The following is a 19658-nucleotide window of genomic DNA, read 5'->3' on the forward strand; positions in this document are numbered from 1 at the left end:
TGATGAGCATCTTGGATAGATATCTGCTCATCTTTCATGATACAAGGGAAGTTTTCTGTCAACAAATCTTCAATTTTCTCTGTATTTTCTGTTATCCCCCCCGTTCTGGTACTCCAGTCACTCGTAGGTTATTTCTCTTGATAGAGTCCCACATGACTCTTAGAGTTTCTTCATTCTTTTTAATTCTTTTATCTGAGCCAGGCAGGGGACCGACGGCTGCCCCTGAGAGTCTGAAAGGAAAGAGTGTCCCTATTCTCTAGGGTGAGTAGGTAGGTGAGTTTTGCAGCCGGGCTAAGATCACCGCACTCTGTTGGCTGTAAAGATTCCAGGGCACCACTTTTTCTGGAACTCCTGTAGCAGGTGACTAGGCTCTTTAGGAGCTACCACCAGTCTTCAGGACCCTGCTGCAGATCGATAAAAGTGCCTACTTAAGGGGCAGGGCTGTTTTGAGGGTCACAAATCTGCCCGTTCACAGCTGAAGCAGTTGAAGTTAAACTTCAGTTGTTTGCCCCATTGTACTGTGGCAGTGAGGGCTAACGCTATTGAGATGGGTCCCCACAAGTCTACACAGGGGTGTAAGGCACTCGGAGTCTGCGGACCCCTGAGTTCTGTGGCCAGGAAAGGAGCTGTGCCAACCCTGTGTTCCTGGCCTAGGGGACCCAGCAGCTTATTTTTTCCCTCTCCAAGACCAGGAGAATGGGTCAGGGCACCTTTTGGGATCTACTTCCGGTCCAGTAGACTCCCGGTGCAGAGCGCGGAGGGAGGAGGTAAAAGAGACATTTTTCACAAATTGGTGTAGAGCGCAGAGGAAGGAGGTAGAAGGGAGAGAGGTTTTTCCCAAATCCGGTGCAGAGCACGGAAGGGGAAGTAAAAGAGAGAGAGCTTTTTCCCAAAGGGGCTTTTTTTTTTTTTTAATGGCCATGAAAGATGCACACATGTACTTTATCCTAGCCTCTTGGGAGGTGGTCTTCACTGTTTCGGAGTGTCCGAGCAGAATCTCTGCTGCCAGGTCTCTCTTGATGTGGACGCTGCTTCCTGAGCACGCGCCCAGCACAGCTGTTTGCCTGCTTCACCGGGGACTGGTGTGGCTGTGTCTTTGCAGTTTTGTCGCCGCGGCTCTAGCCCTCCTTACCTCTTCCAAATGGTCTTCCTCTCCCGTATGACTCAGATGGATTTCTTAACCTTGTCTTGTTCAGGGCTGCCAGATGTTCACATAGAATCAAATCACTTGTTTTTCCAGGTCTTTGTTGTAAGAGGGATATAGGAAGCATCTAACTACTCCGCCATGTTGACCACGCCTCCCCCTGTCTCATTTCTTATGTGGGTTATTTGCTTCCTGTTTTGTTTTTCTTTTGTCAGTTTGGACAGTGGTTTGTCGATTTTGTTGATCATTTCAAAGAACCAACTTTTGGTCTTGTTGATTTTTTTCAGTTTTTATGATCTCTATTTCATTTAGTTCTGCTCTAATCTTTTATTATTTCCTTTCTTCTGGTGAGTATGGGCTTCTTTATGTTCTCTTTCTATTTGTTTGAGTTGTAGGGGTGTTTTGACATTGGCGCGTTCTTTTTTGATATGTGCGTTTATTTCTATAAATTGTTCTCTGAGCACTGCCTTTGCTGTGTCCCAAAGGTTTTGGTATGACATGTTTTCATTTTCATTTGATTCTAGGAAATTTTTTACTCCCGCTTTGATTTCTTCTATTACCTTGTGGTTTTTAAGCAAGGTGTTATTCAGTTTCCATGTAATTGAGTTTTTTTCCTTGATCTTCCTGTTATTACCATTTTTATGGCATTTTGATCTGAGAGAATACTTTGTGTTATTTCCGTGTTTTGAAGTTTATTGAGGGTTGCTTTGTGGCTATGATGTTTATTCTGCAGAATGTTCCATGTGTATTGGAAATGAATGTATACTTTGCTGCTGTTGGTTGGAGTATTCTGTATATGTCTCTGATTTCAAGTTGGTTGATTTTGGCCTTTAGAGTATCCGTATCTCTGTTGCATTTCTTTCTAGATGTTCTATCTTTTACCAAGAGTAGTGTGTTGAAGTCTCCTGCTATCACTGTGGAACTGGCTATTTCTCTTTTCTGTGCTGTTGGAGTTTTTTTTTTAAATTGTAGTTTGGAGCCCCGTTGTTGGATATGTAGATATTTATTAAGGTTATGACTTCTTGGTGGATTGTCCCTTTAATCATTGTATAATGTCCTTCCTTGTCTTTTATGGTTGATTTTGTCTGAAAGTCAATTTTATCTGAGATTAGTATTGCCACTTGTGCCCTTTTTTGGTTTCTGTTTGCTTGATATATCTTTTTTTCCATCCTTTGATTTCTAATATATTTATATCTTTGTGTCTAAGGTATGTCTCTTGTAGGCAGCGTATTGATGGATCTTGTTTTTTAATCCATTCTGCCGCTCTCTTGTCTCTTTACAGGCACATTTAAGCCATTTGCATTCAGTGTGATTATCGATAGATACGAGTTTTGGCATAGTGGGTAAGAGCTACAGCTGCTAATCAAAAGGTCAGCAGTTCGATTCCACCAGGTACTCCTTGGAAACTCTATGGGGCAGTTCTGCTCTGTCCTGTACGGTCGCTATGCATCGGAATCGACTTGACAGCATTGGGTTTGGTTTTGGTTGGTATGAGTTTATTACTGTCATATTGTTGTGCTTTTTTTCTTGTGGTGCTGACCTTTTCTTTGGCCCACTTTCTTTCCTGTGCTGAGTTCCTTTCGTTTGTTGATTTTCTTTTCTTTCATTATTATCGATTTTGTGTTCTCTGAGTATGTTTTTCTTCTTTTTCATTGTGGTGATTATGTTTGTTAACTTTTTTATGATTACCTTGAAATTTACTCTCATCTTCCTAAGTTTGAACTAGTCTTTTATTACTTGATATTGCTTTGACTTACTCTCCATTTGAAAGCTCTATCCCTACACCGTTGATTCCCCCTTTTATTGTTTTATTGTTGTCATTTACAGATTGATGTCTCTGTTTCCCTGTTTTAAGTCTTTTAGCTTTGCTTTATTATTGAGAGTTCTTACCTGGGTTGGTATCTGGCTAATGCTATCCTGTGTCCTAGACTCTGGTTGTTGTCTGATGTTGTTGGTTCTCTAACCAAAGGACTCCCTTTAATATTTCCTGTAAGTTTGGTTTGGTTTGTACTAATTTCCTTAATGTCTTTTTATGTGGAAATGTCCTAATTTCGCCATCGTATTTGAGAGAGTTTTGCAGGATATTATTCTTGGTTGTAAGTTTTTTCTTGCAGTGGTTTATATATATCCTCCCATTGCCTTCTTGCCTGCATGGTTTCTGCCGAGTGATCAGAGCTTAGTGTTATTGTTTTCCCTTTGTAAGTGACTTTTTATTTTTCTCGAGCTGCTCTCAGAATCCTTTCTTTGTCTTTGGTTTTTGCAAGTGTGATTATGATATGTCTTGGTGACTTTATTTTGGAGTCTATTCTATATGAGGATCCCTGGTAATGCAGTGGTTAAGAGCTCAGCTACTAACCAAAAGGTCAGCAGTTTGAATCCACTAGCCACTCCTTGGAAACCCTATGGGGCAGTTCTGCTCTGTCCTAAAGGGTTGCTACGAGGGGTTTGTTGAGCTTCTTTAATGATCAGCTTTTGCTCTTTCAGGATATTTGTGACATTTCCTGCTGGCAAATCTTCAGCAGTCGTCTCTGTGTTTTCCATTTTCTCCTCCTGTTCTGGAACTCCTGTCACACACAGATTTTTGCTCTTGATTGTGCCCTACATAATTCTTAGGTTTTCTTCATTTTTCTTCCTTCTTTTCTCTGTTTTTTCCTCAAAGTGACATCCATGGATTTGTCTTCAATCTAGCTGCTTCTGACTTATATTGTTCAAATTTGCTACTAAGAACTTCTATTGAGTTGTCCATTTCTGAAATTTTGTTGTTTATATTTTGGATTTCTAGTTGTTGTTTTTGTATGATTTCTAATTTTTATTTTGATATTTTGTTCTTGTATTTTTTTCCTCAATTCTGTATTGTTTTGTCTGTGTTTTCCTTGATTTTGGATGTGTTTTTCTTTGATTTTGGCTATGTTTTTATGGTTTGTCTGTGTTTTCCATGATTTTGTCCGTTTTTTACTTGGTTTTGTCTGTGTTCTCCTTGATTTGTTTCCTAATCTCTTGGAGAGCCCTAAATATTAGTCTTACAAATCCTATATTAGGTAGTTCTGCTGCCTTTTCTTCTATCAGAATGTCATCTGATTCTTTATTTTGGTCACTTTTTGTATCCACCTTGTCCTGCTTTTTTATGTTTTGGTATTGTCTACTGTCTCTGAGTCATTGAAGTATTATTTTCTTTATTTCTTTCTTTATTGTTTGTTTGTTTTGTCCTGCTATTTTTCTGTTGATATGTCAGGGCAGGTGGGTTGGGTGTGCTTTGCTGTTTGCTCGTCTGTGGGCACGATAGCTCTCACCACATTGTCTGGGTGAGCAGGGCAGCAGCAGGCAGGGCATGCCTACTTCACTGTGTACTGGTTTGGCGAGGTGGCTGAGGGCGGATTGGGCAGGTGCTGTCTTCTTCCTGGTATTGGTCCATTGGCATGGAAGTATTCACAGCCCCTCACCAGATAGGCGGGAGTGGCGGATGGCAAGTGGTATGGGCTTGCTTCTCACTGTTCAGCAGCTAGTAGAGTGGTGGGGTAGGGATGGTTTGAGCCTGGTGTGGTGGCAGACCTGAGCACCTGTGACGTTCTGACTCTGGTGGCATGGTGGGGGCCAGTGAGGAGTAGTGGGTACCGGGCTAGGTGGAAGGGAGAAAGAAAAGAGGAAAGAAAAAAGAAAAAAAAATTGACGTGGTGGGGGCTGGCTGGTGGGGGCAGTGTGGACCTGGTTGCCAGTGGGTAGAGAGGGGCGGTGTCATACTGGGCTAGGTGGGATGGAGAAAGAAAAGAAAGAAAAAATTAGAAAGCAAAAAGAAATTGGTATGGTGGTGGTCAAGGGTTGGGCTGGCTGGCGCTGGGATGGCAGCTGGCCAGTGGCTCTCTAGCTGAGTGGCACGGTGCAGCCTGTCAGGAAGGGGTGGAGGTAGCATATGGGGCTAGGCGGGAGGGTGAAAGAAAAGGAAGAAAGTGAAAAAAAATGGTACAGGGGGAGCTTGTGAATGGGGGTAGGGTGGACTCAGGGTGGTGGTGGTCCAGTGGCCCTCTAGCTGAATGGCATGGCATGACCTGTCGAGACTATGTGGAGGTGCTATATGGGGCAGAATGATGAGGTATGGGAGAACGTGTTTCTCTGGTTATTGGGTGCTGTGTCTCCTCTTGAGAGTTCCATGAAGTTGCATCTCTGTACTCCCTATCCGAGGTCATTGCTAGATTTATTCCAAGATGGCGATGTTGTGCCATGTTAGTTGGTAGGAGACCTCCATTCTGTACCTCTCCTCTTTCTCTGTTTTCCGTCAGTTTCTTTTTCCATTTGATGTTTGATCTAGTTTTCATCCCTTCATTGGATGTGTAGGGTTCCAGGATTGACGTTTGTATCTGTTTTACTTAGCTTTTTGGGCCTTTGCTACAGAGGGTTGGCATGGTGCTTCTGTCTATAGCGACATGTTGGCTCTGCCCCCAAGGTATTCTTTGTCAGTTACATGTGTTGCAGACCACTTATCCGAGTTCATAACTTGTCTTTTCATTTTCTTTATGCTGTCGGTTGATAAATAGAAGATTTTATTTTTATTATAGTTAATTTCTTATTCTTTTCAGTTAAAATTTTTTTCAAAATAATTGCTTTTTTTCTTTTTAAATAAATTCCTTTATATCCCAAGGTTATATTCGCCTATATTGTTTTTTAAAGGTTTTATTCTACTTCTAAAAAAATATTTAATTATAAAAGTCGTATCTACCCTTTTAAAAGAATTTTACCAATTCTGATGTGCATGTAAAGCCTCATTCCCACACTTCCACTCTCTAGAAGAGTAGTGTTTGCCTTTCTCTGAAGTTTAGTTCCAAGTGAGAGATTCCTAAGAAAAACCCAAAGAAAGTGACAACTGATAACATGTCAAGATGCATTCGTTTTATTTCAAAATGAGCCTTAGAGTGAGCTGCCTTTTGGGTAAGAGTGGCTTTTTTTCAGATTTCTCTGTAGGATTAGGGAGGTTGGTGTTTTGATTAGGATCACTAGTCTGTTTCTTTTGGCCTTGTTTGGGCTGGGAGACAGAAATGTCTGTAGGGGGCAGCCTTTGATAATAAAATCTATGATATGTGCTAAACTGTAGAGAGTCATAGCATGCCATAGTCTGTTTTTATTTTAAATCATCTAGCAAATGTGAATTTGTGATTTAAAAAATTGAACATGCTTGTCTGTAGGAATACAAATGTCTGTTCATACGCAAATCCACACGTTAACATCTGTTTTGAAAAGGGCAATGATAAAAAGAAAAGTAAAATACAATTATTTGAATTTAGAGATGGGTTGGAATAAGTAAAATTTTAATTTGCTTGTGTTTTTATTTAGATTTTCAAATGGTTGCAACATTTAATATTTTAATAGTAGCTGAGATTATATAGCCACAGTGGGAACTATGTGTACCCATTCATGGTATATTTTATTAGGATGGAATGTTGGAGCTTTCAGAATTTTTTATCCCTAATTTATTTTTAGTTTTTCTCCTTATGATTGTTTTATTTTCCTTTTATCCCTTATCTCCTTTGGTACAAAGGTCTCCTTAATTCACATACTCACTAAGTTCCAAATGGGTAGTTTTTTGATAACAGTATCTCTTAATTGTTACATATATAATGATGTGCCTGGAATACATGATGATGATATTTGGTGATACTTCTGATAATGGGGATAGTCAGGGCCCAGCACAGTTACAGCAGTACTTTGCTTTACCCCCTCTATCTTTCACCCTGATCACAAATGTGTGAGTCATAATTAATTCTAAACCGGCTATGTACTGCTTTTTACAGTTTGTTTGAAATGTTTTCCCTTTTATCCTTTATTCTAAACACATATCATGATCTCCTTCAATTCTGTTACTATTTTTATTAAGAAGTATTTTCATTATTCCTCAAGGGAATATTTAAGAAACCAAATATTTCAAGGTTTTTTACCCCTTTCACCCCAGTATAACGAACTCCTTGCTTGCCACAGGCCAATAAGAGTTTAATCTGAGTCAAAAAGTTATTCTGTGCAAAAAATGGACTACATTCTAGGAGATCCAGAATATTCTTATGCTGTATACCAGGAGGAACAGCTGATTATTTTGTTGCATTTAAGAGGTAGCCTTAGTGTAGATAAAGTAAAAAGAAATATTGGCGTTTCAATTTTTGTTACAGCTGTGGAGCTTTGGTGAATCTATAGCTAAAGAGATCTTACTACAAGGCAAGGAATACAATTTTCTGGTTCTGTGGACCTTATTTCCTCCTGATTTCACTGAGGTGCTAAATTTTTGGAACTCCTATTATCCTTGGCTGTATTAAACCCAAAAAATCAGTTCTTTTTGATAGGGGTAGAAACTCTTTCAGAATACACAGGGCCTTTTCCTTTCTAATCCTTTTTCTGGTTGGTTGGCCTGAGAGAGGGGGTGTGTAATCTGCAAGAGTTTACCAAATGATTCTGATCATTTCTACCTCCCATTGAGAACCACTGCTCTAGAGGTAGCTCAGGACAGCTCCCTAGCAGTAGTTTTTGATATTTTAATGAGTAACAGGATCATCTGGGATTCTCTTTAAAACAGTAGATTCCCATACTCTTTGAATCTACATTTTTAACAAGTACCTGAGCCCTGGTGGTGCAGTGGTTAAGAGCTTGGCTGCTAACCAAAAGGTCAGCAGTTCCAATCCACCAGCCGCTCCTTGAAAATCCTATGAGGGCAGTTCTACTGTGTCCTATAGGGTCGCTCTGAAGTAGAATCAACTTGACAACAACAGGTTTAGTGTGATTTTATTTTAGGGTTCTTAGACTATACAAAACACTGCCCTTTAGCTGTCGCATAGAATTTTAATTACATAAGATTCCTAAATTGTAGTCTCCCAAAATGATGGGGGCTTTTCAAAGGCCTTTTGTTATAGCAAAGTCTATAATTTTCTCTTTTCATTTCTCTGCCTTCATTGAAGGAGTCCACCTTTACTATGGAATTATCAAAGAATATTCTCATTAAACCTTGTGTAATGATATTCTGAGGTACTTTGGGAAATCCAAGAATTAATACACTTTGAATGGTTTTCTTAGATAAAGACTAATCTAGGGAGTTAGCTAATAAAAGAACAAACATTTATTGAGTGCTTACTATGTGTCACACTGTTGTAAATGCTTACATCCATAAACTTTCACCTCTCAAAGGCAATTTGTTCTGAAAGTTCCCTCATAGGGAAATCCTCTTAAAATGTAAACAGAAGTACTATTAATTTCAGTGGCCAAATTTTTTTCTTTAAATTTCTTTAAAATAATAATTACTTCAGTAATTAACATTAGTTATCATAGCATAATCCAATAAGACATTTTATTAATTATTCCATAATGAGGCTGTTCACTTGTTTTCTTTTGCTTTTCTACCCATTACTTAAAACTATGCTCACAGGAAAACATATACAGGTAGTCCCTGACTTACGACAGGGTTTCATTATGACAACTCTATTGTAAGTTGGTTCTGATGTAAGTTGAATACTTCATTTTATTTTTAGTTTTCATTACAGTATTTTTATGCAAATAATGCACACCTTCTATGTTTGTTTGCCAACCATGCCCTCTCCCTGTGAAGTATTTTCATAAGTGCTACTATGCCAATTGTTTTTACATGTTATTGTAAAAAAAATTAGCGTAGCATGCTTACAAAAATACCTCGTGGGGGGAGGGCGAGGTTGGCAAACAAACACAGAAGGCGCACATTATTTGTGGAAAAATACAGCACTTTTGCCTTATCAATATCTTTGTAAATCCAATTTTTATTTGTCTTTAGATGTTGGAAACATTACATATAAACTTACAGGCATATTTTAATACATACATCCATACATAAAAAATACACAAATTATAAAAATTTACTCTGGTAATGAAGAGTTAGACAAGATTGGCATTTTGTCAATTGCAGTAATAACTTCACTTGTGGAAGGTTCTGGATTATCCAGATCATCGCTGGGAATAGGGGTGGTGTTTCTAGTCAGAAAATTAGTGAGAGTTGTCTGGTCCTTTTTTTTTCTTCATATGTTTCACGGTAACATTTCACTGCTTCCCGAATCTGCCTATCTACTTTAGCAAAATGATCAGCGTTTGGGTCCATGTTTTCAAACACCTGAAGCCCTTCACTTAGTTTAGAAAAATAAATCCATACGGCACTGTTTTGTATAGTAAATCATGAAAGTGAACATCTTTGAGTGAACATCTGAGAATGATTGAACATCAGCAAATTAGGTACTGCAACACTGTACGTAGTACATACTACTAATGATAAGTGTTCCAAAAAAAAAAAAGATGGTCGTAAGTGGCCTTCGTCGTAACGCGAATACATTGCACGTCGGGGACTACCTGTATGTGATACTCAGTGTTTATATAATTCAAGCTTTAATGCAAAGAATTGCTAAACAGAATAATAAAGACAAAAGAAATGGAAGAAAACAATGCAAATGAGCACTCTCATAGACGTCACAGGGGTCATGATATACAAGATATACTGCTGTAAATGAGCAAACAAAAAGCACTTGGGAAGGACCTAATGCACCGTTGGTAAACTACTCATCTGTGAAGATGGCCAACCACATGATGACTCTTGTTTTGTGCACTACTTATTGCTCATGACATTTGAGAAATTCAGATGGGTCATTGAAAATCTGAATAAATGCCTCCTAAGCCAACGTAGGATTATTAATAAAAATGCTTGTAAAGGAGAATTTTTGTAACTGGGAAAAAATGCTATACCTTGGGATATGACTCGGCTAACACACATTTTCCATAACTTGTGTAATCTTTGCAACTATTCCACGAAGGAACTGCTATTATTCCCTTTTTATAGGAAGTTGAAGCACATAGAGATCAAGTAACTTGCCCAGGGTTACAAAGTTTCTAAGTGGTGGAATCAGAATTAGACCAGGCAGCTAGCTCCTGAGCTGCGTTTTTCACCTCTAGGCCATGTAGTGTGTAAAGGGGTATTATTGCTTTTGGAGATTTTTAATGCAGAGGGAAGCTGGTCGCTACTATGATACCTTTCTGTCTCAAGTTTGTTGATTTAAGGTTTTATTTTGACTGGAATCAGTTTATTGTGATTTCATTACAGAATTTAAAACGAATCTTATAGTTTTCGTTTTTCCTCTTACCCGTTTTCTAAAGGGCTTTCAACGCTCCAGGATATTGAAACAGGAGTGCAGCATATATTAGCAGACATGATTGCTAAAGACAAAGACACACTTGACTTCATTCGGAAATTGTGAGTAACTCTTAGAGAGTTTTCTGCTTTGTGGAATTGTGCTGGTAAGGGTTGCATGGTTAATGCTAACATTAGCGTTCATTAAAAACATTTTGTTTTCAGACTCCTTGTTAGTAGCAGAACTCTTTGTTCAAACAACAGAGCTTTAATATATAAAACAGATAAAAGTAAAGTTACTTTAATTGAATTCTGGGCAGGAAGCCTGGAACTCTGCCTACTTATCCTCCTTACACTGAGGCCCCTCACTGCGGGGCTCTGATGAACACAGTTTAAAAACCACTGCATTAGATAATATATACTAAAGAGAGATTCATGTTCATGTAGAGTGGGTGGCATTACTTTTAAACATATTGTGATGTATGTACTTAATTTTATAATAGCTCATTTCTAGTGTTTACCAGTGACTGGGTTGACTTGAGAACGTGTAAGGAAGTGCTGACCTCAAAATGCAGTTTGGCTGATGGGGAGAGCCGTTTGGTATCACAGTACCAACTTATAAGAGATTAGAGTCCTTTGACTTAGACTCTACTTGGGCTTGTGGATTTTATATATCATTAAAAAAAAAAAAAGACGTTAATTTAAAACCCTGTTTTTATGTACTCTGTCCCTCTTTCTTTTTCGTGTATCAAAAGAGAAGATAGGGTTCTGGCTGAAGGTGGCTCTTCCTCTCTCTCTCTGTATCACTGGCTGTGTGGGCTGTGCAGAGGAGAGGAGAGGTGGAGGTGAACCAGGTGAATACTGTTGCTTCTCAGGGTTTTTTTTTTTTTCAATGTGAGAGAGAAAACTTTTTCTATTTTTTTAGTGGCCCTGGAAGGAATGAGTTGAAGTAGAAGAATTATATATATATTTTTTCCTCTTTGGTTTTTCTTTTTAAATTGTGCTTTAAGTGAAAGTTTACAGTTCAAGTTAGTTTCTCATACAGAAATTTATACACACATTGTTATGTGACCCTAGTTGCTCTCCTTACACTGTGACAGCACACTCCTCCTTTCCACCCTGGATTTCCCGTGTTCATTCAGCCAGCTCCTGTCCCTTTCTGCCTTCTTATCTCGCCTCCAGACAGAAGCTGTCCATTTAGTCTCATGTATCTACTTGAGCTAAGAAGCACATTGTTCATGAGTGTCATTTTGTGTCTTATAGTCCAGTCTAATCTTTGTCTGAAGAGTTGGCTTCGGGAATGGTTTTAGTTTTGAGTTAACGGAGAGTCCAGGGGCCATGTCTTCTGGGGTCCCTCCAGTCTCAGTCAGATGAATAAGTCTGGTCTTTTTACTAGAATTTGAGTTCTGCACCCCACTTTTCTCCTGCTCCATTAGGGGCTCTCTGTTGTGTTCCCTGTCAGGGTGGTCACTGGTGGTAGCCAGACACCATCTAGTTCTTCTGGTATCTGGCTGATGGAGTCTCTGGTTTATGTGGCCCTTTCTGTCTCTTGGGCTGATATTTTCCTTGTGTCTTTGGTGTTCTTCATTCTCCTTTGCTCCAGGTGAGTTGGGACCAATTGATGCGTTTCAGATGGCCGCTTGCTAGCTTTTAAGACCCCAGACGCCACTCACCAAAGTGGAATGCAGAACATTTTCTTAATAAACTTTGTTATGCCAGTTGACCCCCGAAATCACGGTTCCCAGACCCTTGCCCCTGATACTCTTGTCTCTCGAAGTGTTTGGTTGTATTCAGGAAACTTCTTAGCTTTTGGTTTAGTCCAGTTGTGCTGACTTTCTCTGTAGTGTGTGTTGTCTTTCCCTTCACCTAGGATAATTCTTGTCTACTATCTAGTTAGTGAATACTGCTCTCCCTACGTCCCCACCCTAGTAACCATCAAAGAATGTTTTCTTCTGTGTTTAAACCTTTTCTTGAGTTCTTATAATAGTGGTCTCATGCAATATTTGTCCTTTTGGTCTGACTAATTTCATTCAGCATAATGCCTTCCAGATTCCTCCATGTTATGAGATGTTTCATGGATTCATCGTTGTTCTTTAGTGTTGCGTAGTATTCCATTGTGTGAGTATACCATAATTTGTTTATCCATTCGTCCGTCAATGGGCACCTAGGTTGTTTCCATCTTTTTGCTATTGTGAACAGTGCTGCAGTGAACATGGGCGTACATGTATCTACTCGTGTGATGGCTCTTATCTCTCTAGGATCTATTCCAAGGAGTGGGATTGTGGATCGTATGGTAACTTATATTTCTAGATTTTTAAGGAAGTGCCAAATCGATTTCCAAAGTGGTTGTACTATTTTACATTCCCACCAACAGTGTATAAGTGTTCCAGTGTCTCCACAGCCTCTCCAGCATTTATTATTTTGTGTTTTTTGGATTAATGCTACCCTTGTTGGGGTGAGATGGTATCTCATTGTAGTTTTGATTTTGTATTTCTCTAATGACTAATGACCGTGAGCATTTCCTCATGTATCTGTTAGCCACCTGAATGTCTTCTTTGGTGAAGTATCTGTTCATATCCTTTGCCCATTTTTTAATTGGGTTATTTGTCTTTTTGTTGTTGAGGTTTTGCAGTATTCTTAGATTTTAGCAATTAGACCCTGATCGGATTTGTCATAGCCAAAAATTTTTTTCCCAGTCTGTAGGTTGTCTTTTTACTCTATCGGTGAAGTCTTTTGATGAGCATAAGTGTTTGATTTTTAGGAGCTCCCAGTTATCTAGTTTCTCTTCTGGTGTTTATGCATCGTTACTTACGGTTTATATTCTGTTTATGCCATTAGGGCTCCTAGCATTGTCCCTATTTTTTTTCCATGATCTTTGTCGTTTTAGATTTTATATTTATGTCTTTGATCCATTTTGAGTTAGTTTTTGTGCATGATGTGAGGTATGGGTGTTGTTTCAGTTTTTTGCAGGTGGATATTCCAATTATGCCAGCACCATTTGTTAGACAGTCTTTTACCCAGTTAATGGACTTTGGGCCTTTGTCAAATATCAGCTACCCATAGATGGATGGATTTATGTCTGGGTTCTCAGTTCTGTTCCATTGGTCTATGTATCTGTTGTTGTAGCAGTACTAGGCTGTTCTGACTACCATGGTGGTATAATAGGCTCTAAAATCAGGTAGTGTGAGGCCTCCCACTTGGTTCTTCTTCCAAAATGCTTTACTTATCTGAGAATTACCAGTATTTTTAAGTATGTTTTTATAATTATGTTGCTGAAATTTGGTCCAGTTTTATAAATTGTCATTGGAAGCTATTCTAACATGTTCCGTTTCCCTTCTTTTAGCTTTTTATTGGTTGTGACTACAGAACTCAGCAGTTAGAGCAAGATGCCATATAGGCTGGAGTTATTGGTCTGATTCCTGTAGATAATTTTGGTGTTTTGCATTATTGCAAATGGTATCTGAACTCATTTAGGTATTTTATTGGGGGATTGGGTGGTGTATAAGTGGATCAGCTGGACCTGTGCTAGCATGAATAGGCAAAGAGTTGGGTTCCCTGGTGATGAGTCAATAATATTATTTTCATAGTTGGGCAGGATTTAAAAAAGAAAAATACTTCCTTGTTATGGGCTTAACTACCCTTTGCTATCCTTGTTTCCACATAAGGTGATTTTTCACTAAAGCACATATTATTAACTGCCTGTTTGTTGAACATTTGTGTATCTGAACAGGTGTCAAAATAGACACATTTGTATCCAGTCATGTCTTGCGAAAGTGTCCTCAAAAAAGGTAAATGAGAAAGATGTCGACAAATTTCTGCTCTACCAGAATTTTTCATGCTCCATAAGAAACATCCATCATCATCAGGTAAAGAATGAAACTGCTTATAAATACTGATAAGTAGTAATAATGATAATACTTTGGATTTGCCTACCACTTTACTTACCAAGGATTTAAAGAATTTAAAGTCAATTATTTTCTTTTTTCTTTATATAAATTCTTATAGTGTTGTCATATTCTTCCCATTTCACAAATGGGCAACTCAAGACCTAGAGATGTTAGTAAAAGACTGAGAATTATTAGCAGAGCTGACAGTATAACAGCTTGGTTATCTTGACTTTCTGGCTTGTGATCTTTCCTGTCAGATACTTGGATTTGAGCTCAATTCTGGATCTTTTCCACGTGAAATGCAAATCAGAGATACTTGATCTCGATTAAAAGTGTGAGAGCTCTCACTTGGTTCTAGAAACCATAGTTATTGTATGCCAATCCTTTCATTTTTCAGTTTCTTAATTGTTTTCCTAATTGAAGTCATATCTACATTATGGAATGTGGTTTTTAAATCCTATAGCGGGGAAAATAAAAGATGAGTTACAAACCAAAAATACAACAGTACTGGCTTTTATATTTACTAATGTAAATCAGTACTTTATTTTACTGGTACTTTATTTCTTCATATGGTTTCAAGTCACTGTCCAGTGTCCTTTCTTTTTAGCCTGAAGGATTTCCATTAGCATTTCTTGTTGGACAGGTGTTTCAGTGACAAACTCACTCAGTTTTTATTTATCTGGGAATGGCTTAATTTCTTCATTTTTTAAAAATTTTATTTCTTTTGGTGGTGTTTTTGAGAATAGGCACAGCAAAACATAAATCGGTTCAACAGTTTCTACATGTACAATTCAGCAACATTGATTACATTCTTTGAGTTGTGCAACCATTCTCACCCTCTTTCTCTGAGTTACATCTCCCTCATTAACATAAACTCACTACCCCCTAAGTTTCCTATATAATCTTTCAAGTTACTATTGTCAGTTTGATCCCATATAGATAGTTCTTAAAAGAGCACAGGCTCAAGGCAGACAGTCTTTACTAGTTAAGCTATTATTTGGCTTTGAGATGACTTCAGGGGATCTTTTTGGTTTAAGATGTAAAGATTATCTCAGGGAAGTCATTTCAGGAGTTCATCCAGCCTCCATGATCCAGAAAGTCTGAATTCTATGAGAATTTGTTATTCTGTTCTCTATTTTCCCCCTTTTGATCAGGATTCTTCTGTAGAATCATTGATCAAAATGTTCAGTAATGGTAGCTGGGCACCATCCTGCTCTGGCTTCATGGCCCAGGAGGCAGTTGTTCATGTAGGCATCAGTCACATATTCCATTTCCTCCTCCTATTCCTGACTCTTTTTCTTCCTCTTTTGCTCCAGGCGAACAGAGACCAGTTGTTGTGCATTGGATGGCCCCTTGCAGACTTTTAAGACCCCGGGCACTATGCAACAAACTATTAGGTAGAACAGAAGCACTAAACACGTTGCTAGGCCAATTAACTGGGATGTCCCATGAAACCGTGATCCTGAATTTCCAAAGCAAGGAACCAAATCCCATGAGGTATTTAGCTGTTCATAAGCAGCCTCAGTAGCTACTCTTTTTTTTTGTAAAAATTTCTTCATTTTTTTAAGGATAGTTTTGCTGGATATAGAATTCTTGGTTGACAGTTTTTTGTTTTTTTTTTTCCTTTTGGCATTTTAAATATGTAATCTCATTATCTTCTGGCCTCAGTGGTTTCTGATGAGAAATCTGCTGTTAATCTTATGGAGGATCTTTGTAATGTGATGAGTCATTTTTCTCTTGCTGCATTCAAGATTTTCTTTTTGTCTTTGTGTTTTGATTGTTATCCCTTTCCCCAGGTGGCTTTGGCCACACATACCTTTAAATGTTTTTGACAAATGCTACCAGCAAGGTGCTTCTGCCCTGGGGTAGCTCTGAGGCAGAAGAAATAAAGCCAAGTCCTGAGCTGATCCTTTAGGGAGCCACCAGACAGGTCAAAAAACACAACCACAATTCTTTGAGAAGAAGGTCCCTGTTGCTCCCTCTGGTTGCAACAGCTTACACTAGGAATGTGGTTACTATCTTCAGGGCGGCCACTGCGCTGGGCAGTGGGGAATGGTAAGAGGGTAAATTGAAACATCACAGTGCTTGCTTACCAAAATTGAGCAGCCTTTTTCTTCATTAAGCATTCCCCTGGCTGTTGTAATTCTTCAAAGTGCAGTAGCTATGTTCTTTATTCTATCCCAGAACTGGAATGTGACTTTTAACCTAACAAAGTATTCTTATTTATATTCTTTAATGCTTTTTAGTTTTAAGTCTACTTTGGAATCAGGATTACAACCCATACTTTCTTTTTTTAAATTTTATTGTTGTGCTTTAAGTGAAAGTTTACAATGCAAGTTAGTCTGTCATGCAAAAATTTATACATACATTGTTATGTGACCGTAATGGCTCTCCCCATACTGTGACAGCACATTCCTCCTTTCCACCCCTGATTTCCCATGTCCATTCAACCAGCTCCTGACCCTCTCTGCCTTCTCATCTCACTTCCAGACAGCAGCTGCCCATTTAGTCACATGTATCTACTTGAGCTAAGAAGCACGCTCTTCATGAGTATCATTTTATGTCCCATAGTCCAGTCTAATCTTTGACTGAAGAGGTGGCCTTGGGAATGGTTTTAGTGCTGGGTTGACAGAGAGTCTGGGGGCCATGCTCTCTGGTGTTCCTCCAGTCTCAGACCATTAAGTCTGATCTTTTTACTAGGATTTGAGTTATGCACCCCACTTTTCTTCTCCAACAGGGACTCTCCGTTGTGTTCCCTTTCAGGGTGGTCATTCGTGGTAGCTGGGCGCCATCTAGTTCTTCTGGTCTCAGGCTGATGCAGTCTCTGGTTTATGTGGCCCTTTCTGTCTCTAATGCTTTCCTTGTGACTTTCAACCCATACTTTCTTAATGGAAGTCGACCCCACCCGTTTTAGTCCCAGCCCTGATTACATGTATGAAATACGTGCCCTTAGTTTTTTTGCCAGAGTTTCCCAGTCTTCTGTTTGGTGAATGAAGTCTAGTATAGGATTTGCAGACTTCCTTTCTGTAAAGGGCCAGAGGGTAAATATTTTGGGCTCTGTGGGCCAGATGGCTTCTTTTGCAACTACACAACTCTGCCACTGTAGCATGAAAGCAGTCATAGACAATACGTAATGAATTAACATGGTTGTGTTCCAATAAAATTTTATTCATTAAAAAAATAGTGGACAGGATTTGTCCTATATGTTCCTCAGGAGGGATACATGTGTACAGGAGTCTCTGAGTTCTGTTACATTCAAAATTCTTTTTCTATGGTCTTGATACTTGAAGGACAGCTTGGCTTAGTGTACTATTTTTTGTTTGTACTTTTTTTTGTTAAGTTTCTTGAATATGTTGTTCTGCTGATGCCTTGCTTTGTACGTTTTTTTGTTTTTTGAGAAATCTGATACCAGTCTAATTCTCTGTCTCCTAGGAATGCTGAAGGTCTGGGTCCTTTGTTGTTTTATTTGTTGTCTTTATTGATTTTATGGTTCTTTGGGAACAGTGAGGGGGTGATTTAAAATCAGGAGATTGCCATTCTTCTCTATACCTGGAAGTCCTCAATAAATAACTTTTTTAAATTTCTGTTTTCCTCCTGTCTTCATTTTACTGGTATGAAGAGAGAGTATAATGAAAAAAGGTTAGAATGCTTTAACTTTCATGTCACATTTAATTTCCATCATTAAAAATACTATGATGATATAAATGTAAGAAGTTTTTGTTTGTTTTGGTGTAACATACCAGGAAGAGTCTTCAGTTATCTCATAAATAGCTCCTGAATACTTATTATTTATTGAATACTCTTGGGGACAGGAGCACTGGTAGCATAATAGTTAAGAGCTTGGCTGCTAACCAAAAGGTCAGCGGTTCGAATCCACCAGCCGCTCCTTGGAAACCCTGTGGGGGAGTTCTGTTCTGTCCTGTAGGGTTGCTATGAGTCAGAATCACCTCGACGCAACAGGTTTGGGTTTGGTTGGGGACATGGTTCCTGTCCTTGAAGATTTGAAGTGTTTCATTATTGTACCTGAAATTGTCTATTTTACTTTTGCACACACTGTATTTATTCACACTGAAGTGACTGCTTTCAATAATTTAAAAAATTGTTAAGTGCAATGAAATTTTACTTACCTACTTATAGTCTACTAAAAAAGAATTGTTAACAAAACCATTAATTAAATATACTAAACTTCTTTTTGCAGAACTGATTTTACTGTCATGTTTTGTTCTCCTTTGGGTGATGCAGTTTTATTGCAACTTTGGAAAAAAATACAAATACCTCTATATTATAAAATCTGTGCTTTTCTAATCTCTGCTTGAAAACATTTTTTGTTGTTATATATATTTTAACTATTGTATTTAACACATATGACATATTGAGTTTGTGATTGAATTCAGGTTTATGTTTGACACAGGCTTCTGGGTTGTGACAGTGCTCATGAGAGGCTTGAGAAACTGGAGCATTTTGTGTGTGTCAGTTTTGCAAAATAATTCTGTGTTTTATGAAGAGCTTATTAGTTATTTTGGCGGCTGGAGTGATGATCTGCCAGCTCACAAAGATAGCTTCCCAGTCCCCCTGGTGTTGGGACCTCATGTCCCTGACTCTGAACTCTTCTTCTCATCCTCCACGTAGATACCCAGCATACAGAACCCCAGCATTCAGAAACAAAGGAAAATGATGAAGGATAACAGTAAAGGAGCAACATTACCTGGAACTTCTTCATTTACTGTGGGAATAGCTGTTATAGCTGTTCACCAAATTAATTCTTCTGGCTGCATCTTGTTTTCTTTCTTCTCCAAATTGGTCCTCAGTGTGGTCCTTTCTACCACATGAGTTTATAACTTGGCTTTTGCTTTCTCTTATGAGGCCTTGTCTTTCTCTTCTGTGACCTCTTTCACTGATGTCCCACTTCCTGTCTTTTACACTGACTGTTTCCTGCTAAGTGCTGCCATCTGCAACAATTCAGCTTCAATCCACTGCTACATCTTCAACTTCAGTTTCTGCCCCAAGCTGTATTATTTCTCTTACCTCTCTCCCTTCCCCACCATAGGTCTTCCTGTATCAGGATTTTCTAAAGTTAGACCTATGACTTTACTAGGTGTGGTGGAAAAAGAACAAAAAATCCCCAATAATATATTTTGATATAATAGTATACTTACATAAATCAGAATTCAGTCATTCTTTTTTCAGTTTATTGTACTTTGCATGATTTATTAAAATTAATTTCATGTATGAAGAATTTTACTTACTATTCAGTGTTCCTCAGTATGTTAGAGAGCTAGCACATTCTATGGCCCTTGCCTAGCCCAAACTAAAGTTTATTTTATATTAAAAAATTTTTTTGTCATTATTTCTGCCAGTGTTCAGTTTCTCAACTATATAAAAAAAGAGAAAAAAAAATGCTTCATATTTTTTTTTAAACTTGGAGGATTTGTACCATACTTAACATTTTATATTAAAATAGCTTTCAAATTTATATAAATTATAGTTACAAAAAGATGTATGCTTTTCCTTTCTGACT

General features: G+C 38.4%; 1 protein-coding gene across 2 annotated transcripts in view; it reads left to right on the forward strand.

Annotated features, from left to right (window-relative positions):
* The window catches only part of SRBD1 (S1 RNA binding domain 1), a 246975-nt gene that overhangs the window by 33801 nt on the left and 193516 nt on the right, over positions 1-19658 (forward strand). For both annotated transcript variants that reach the window (XM_023735454.1, XM_023735462.1), the window contains 2 exons: positions 10280-10376; positions 13984-14119. In XM_023735454.1, the coding sequence (XP_023591222.1) occupies positions 10280-10376; positions 13984-14119 (233 nt within the window). The remainder of the gene's footprint in view (positions 1-10279; positions 10377-13983; positions 14120-19658) is intronic.

This window comes from Trichechus manatus, unplaced genomic scaffold (assembly GCF_000243295.1).
Source record: "Trichechus manatus latirostris isolate Lorelei unplaced genomic scaffold, TriManLat1.0 scaffold00005, whole genome shotgun sequence".
Taxonomy (NCBI): domain Eukaryota; kingdom Metazoa; phylum Chordata; class Mammalia; order Sirenia; family Trichechidae; genus Trichechus; species Trichechus manatus.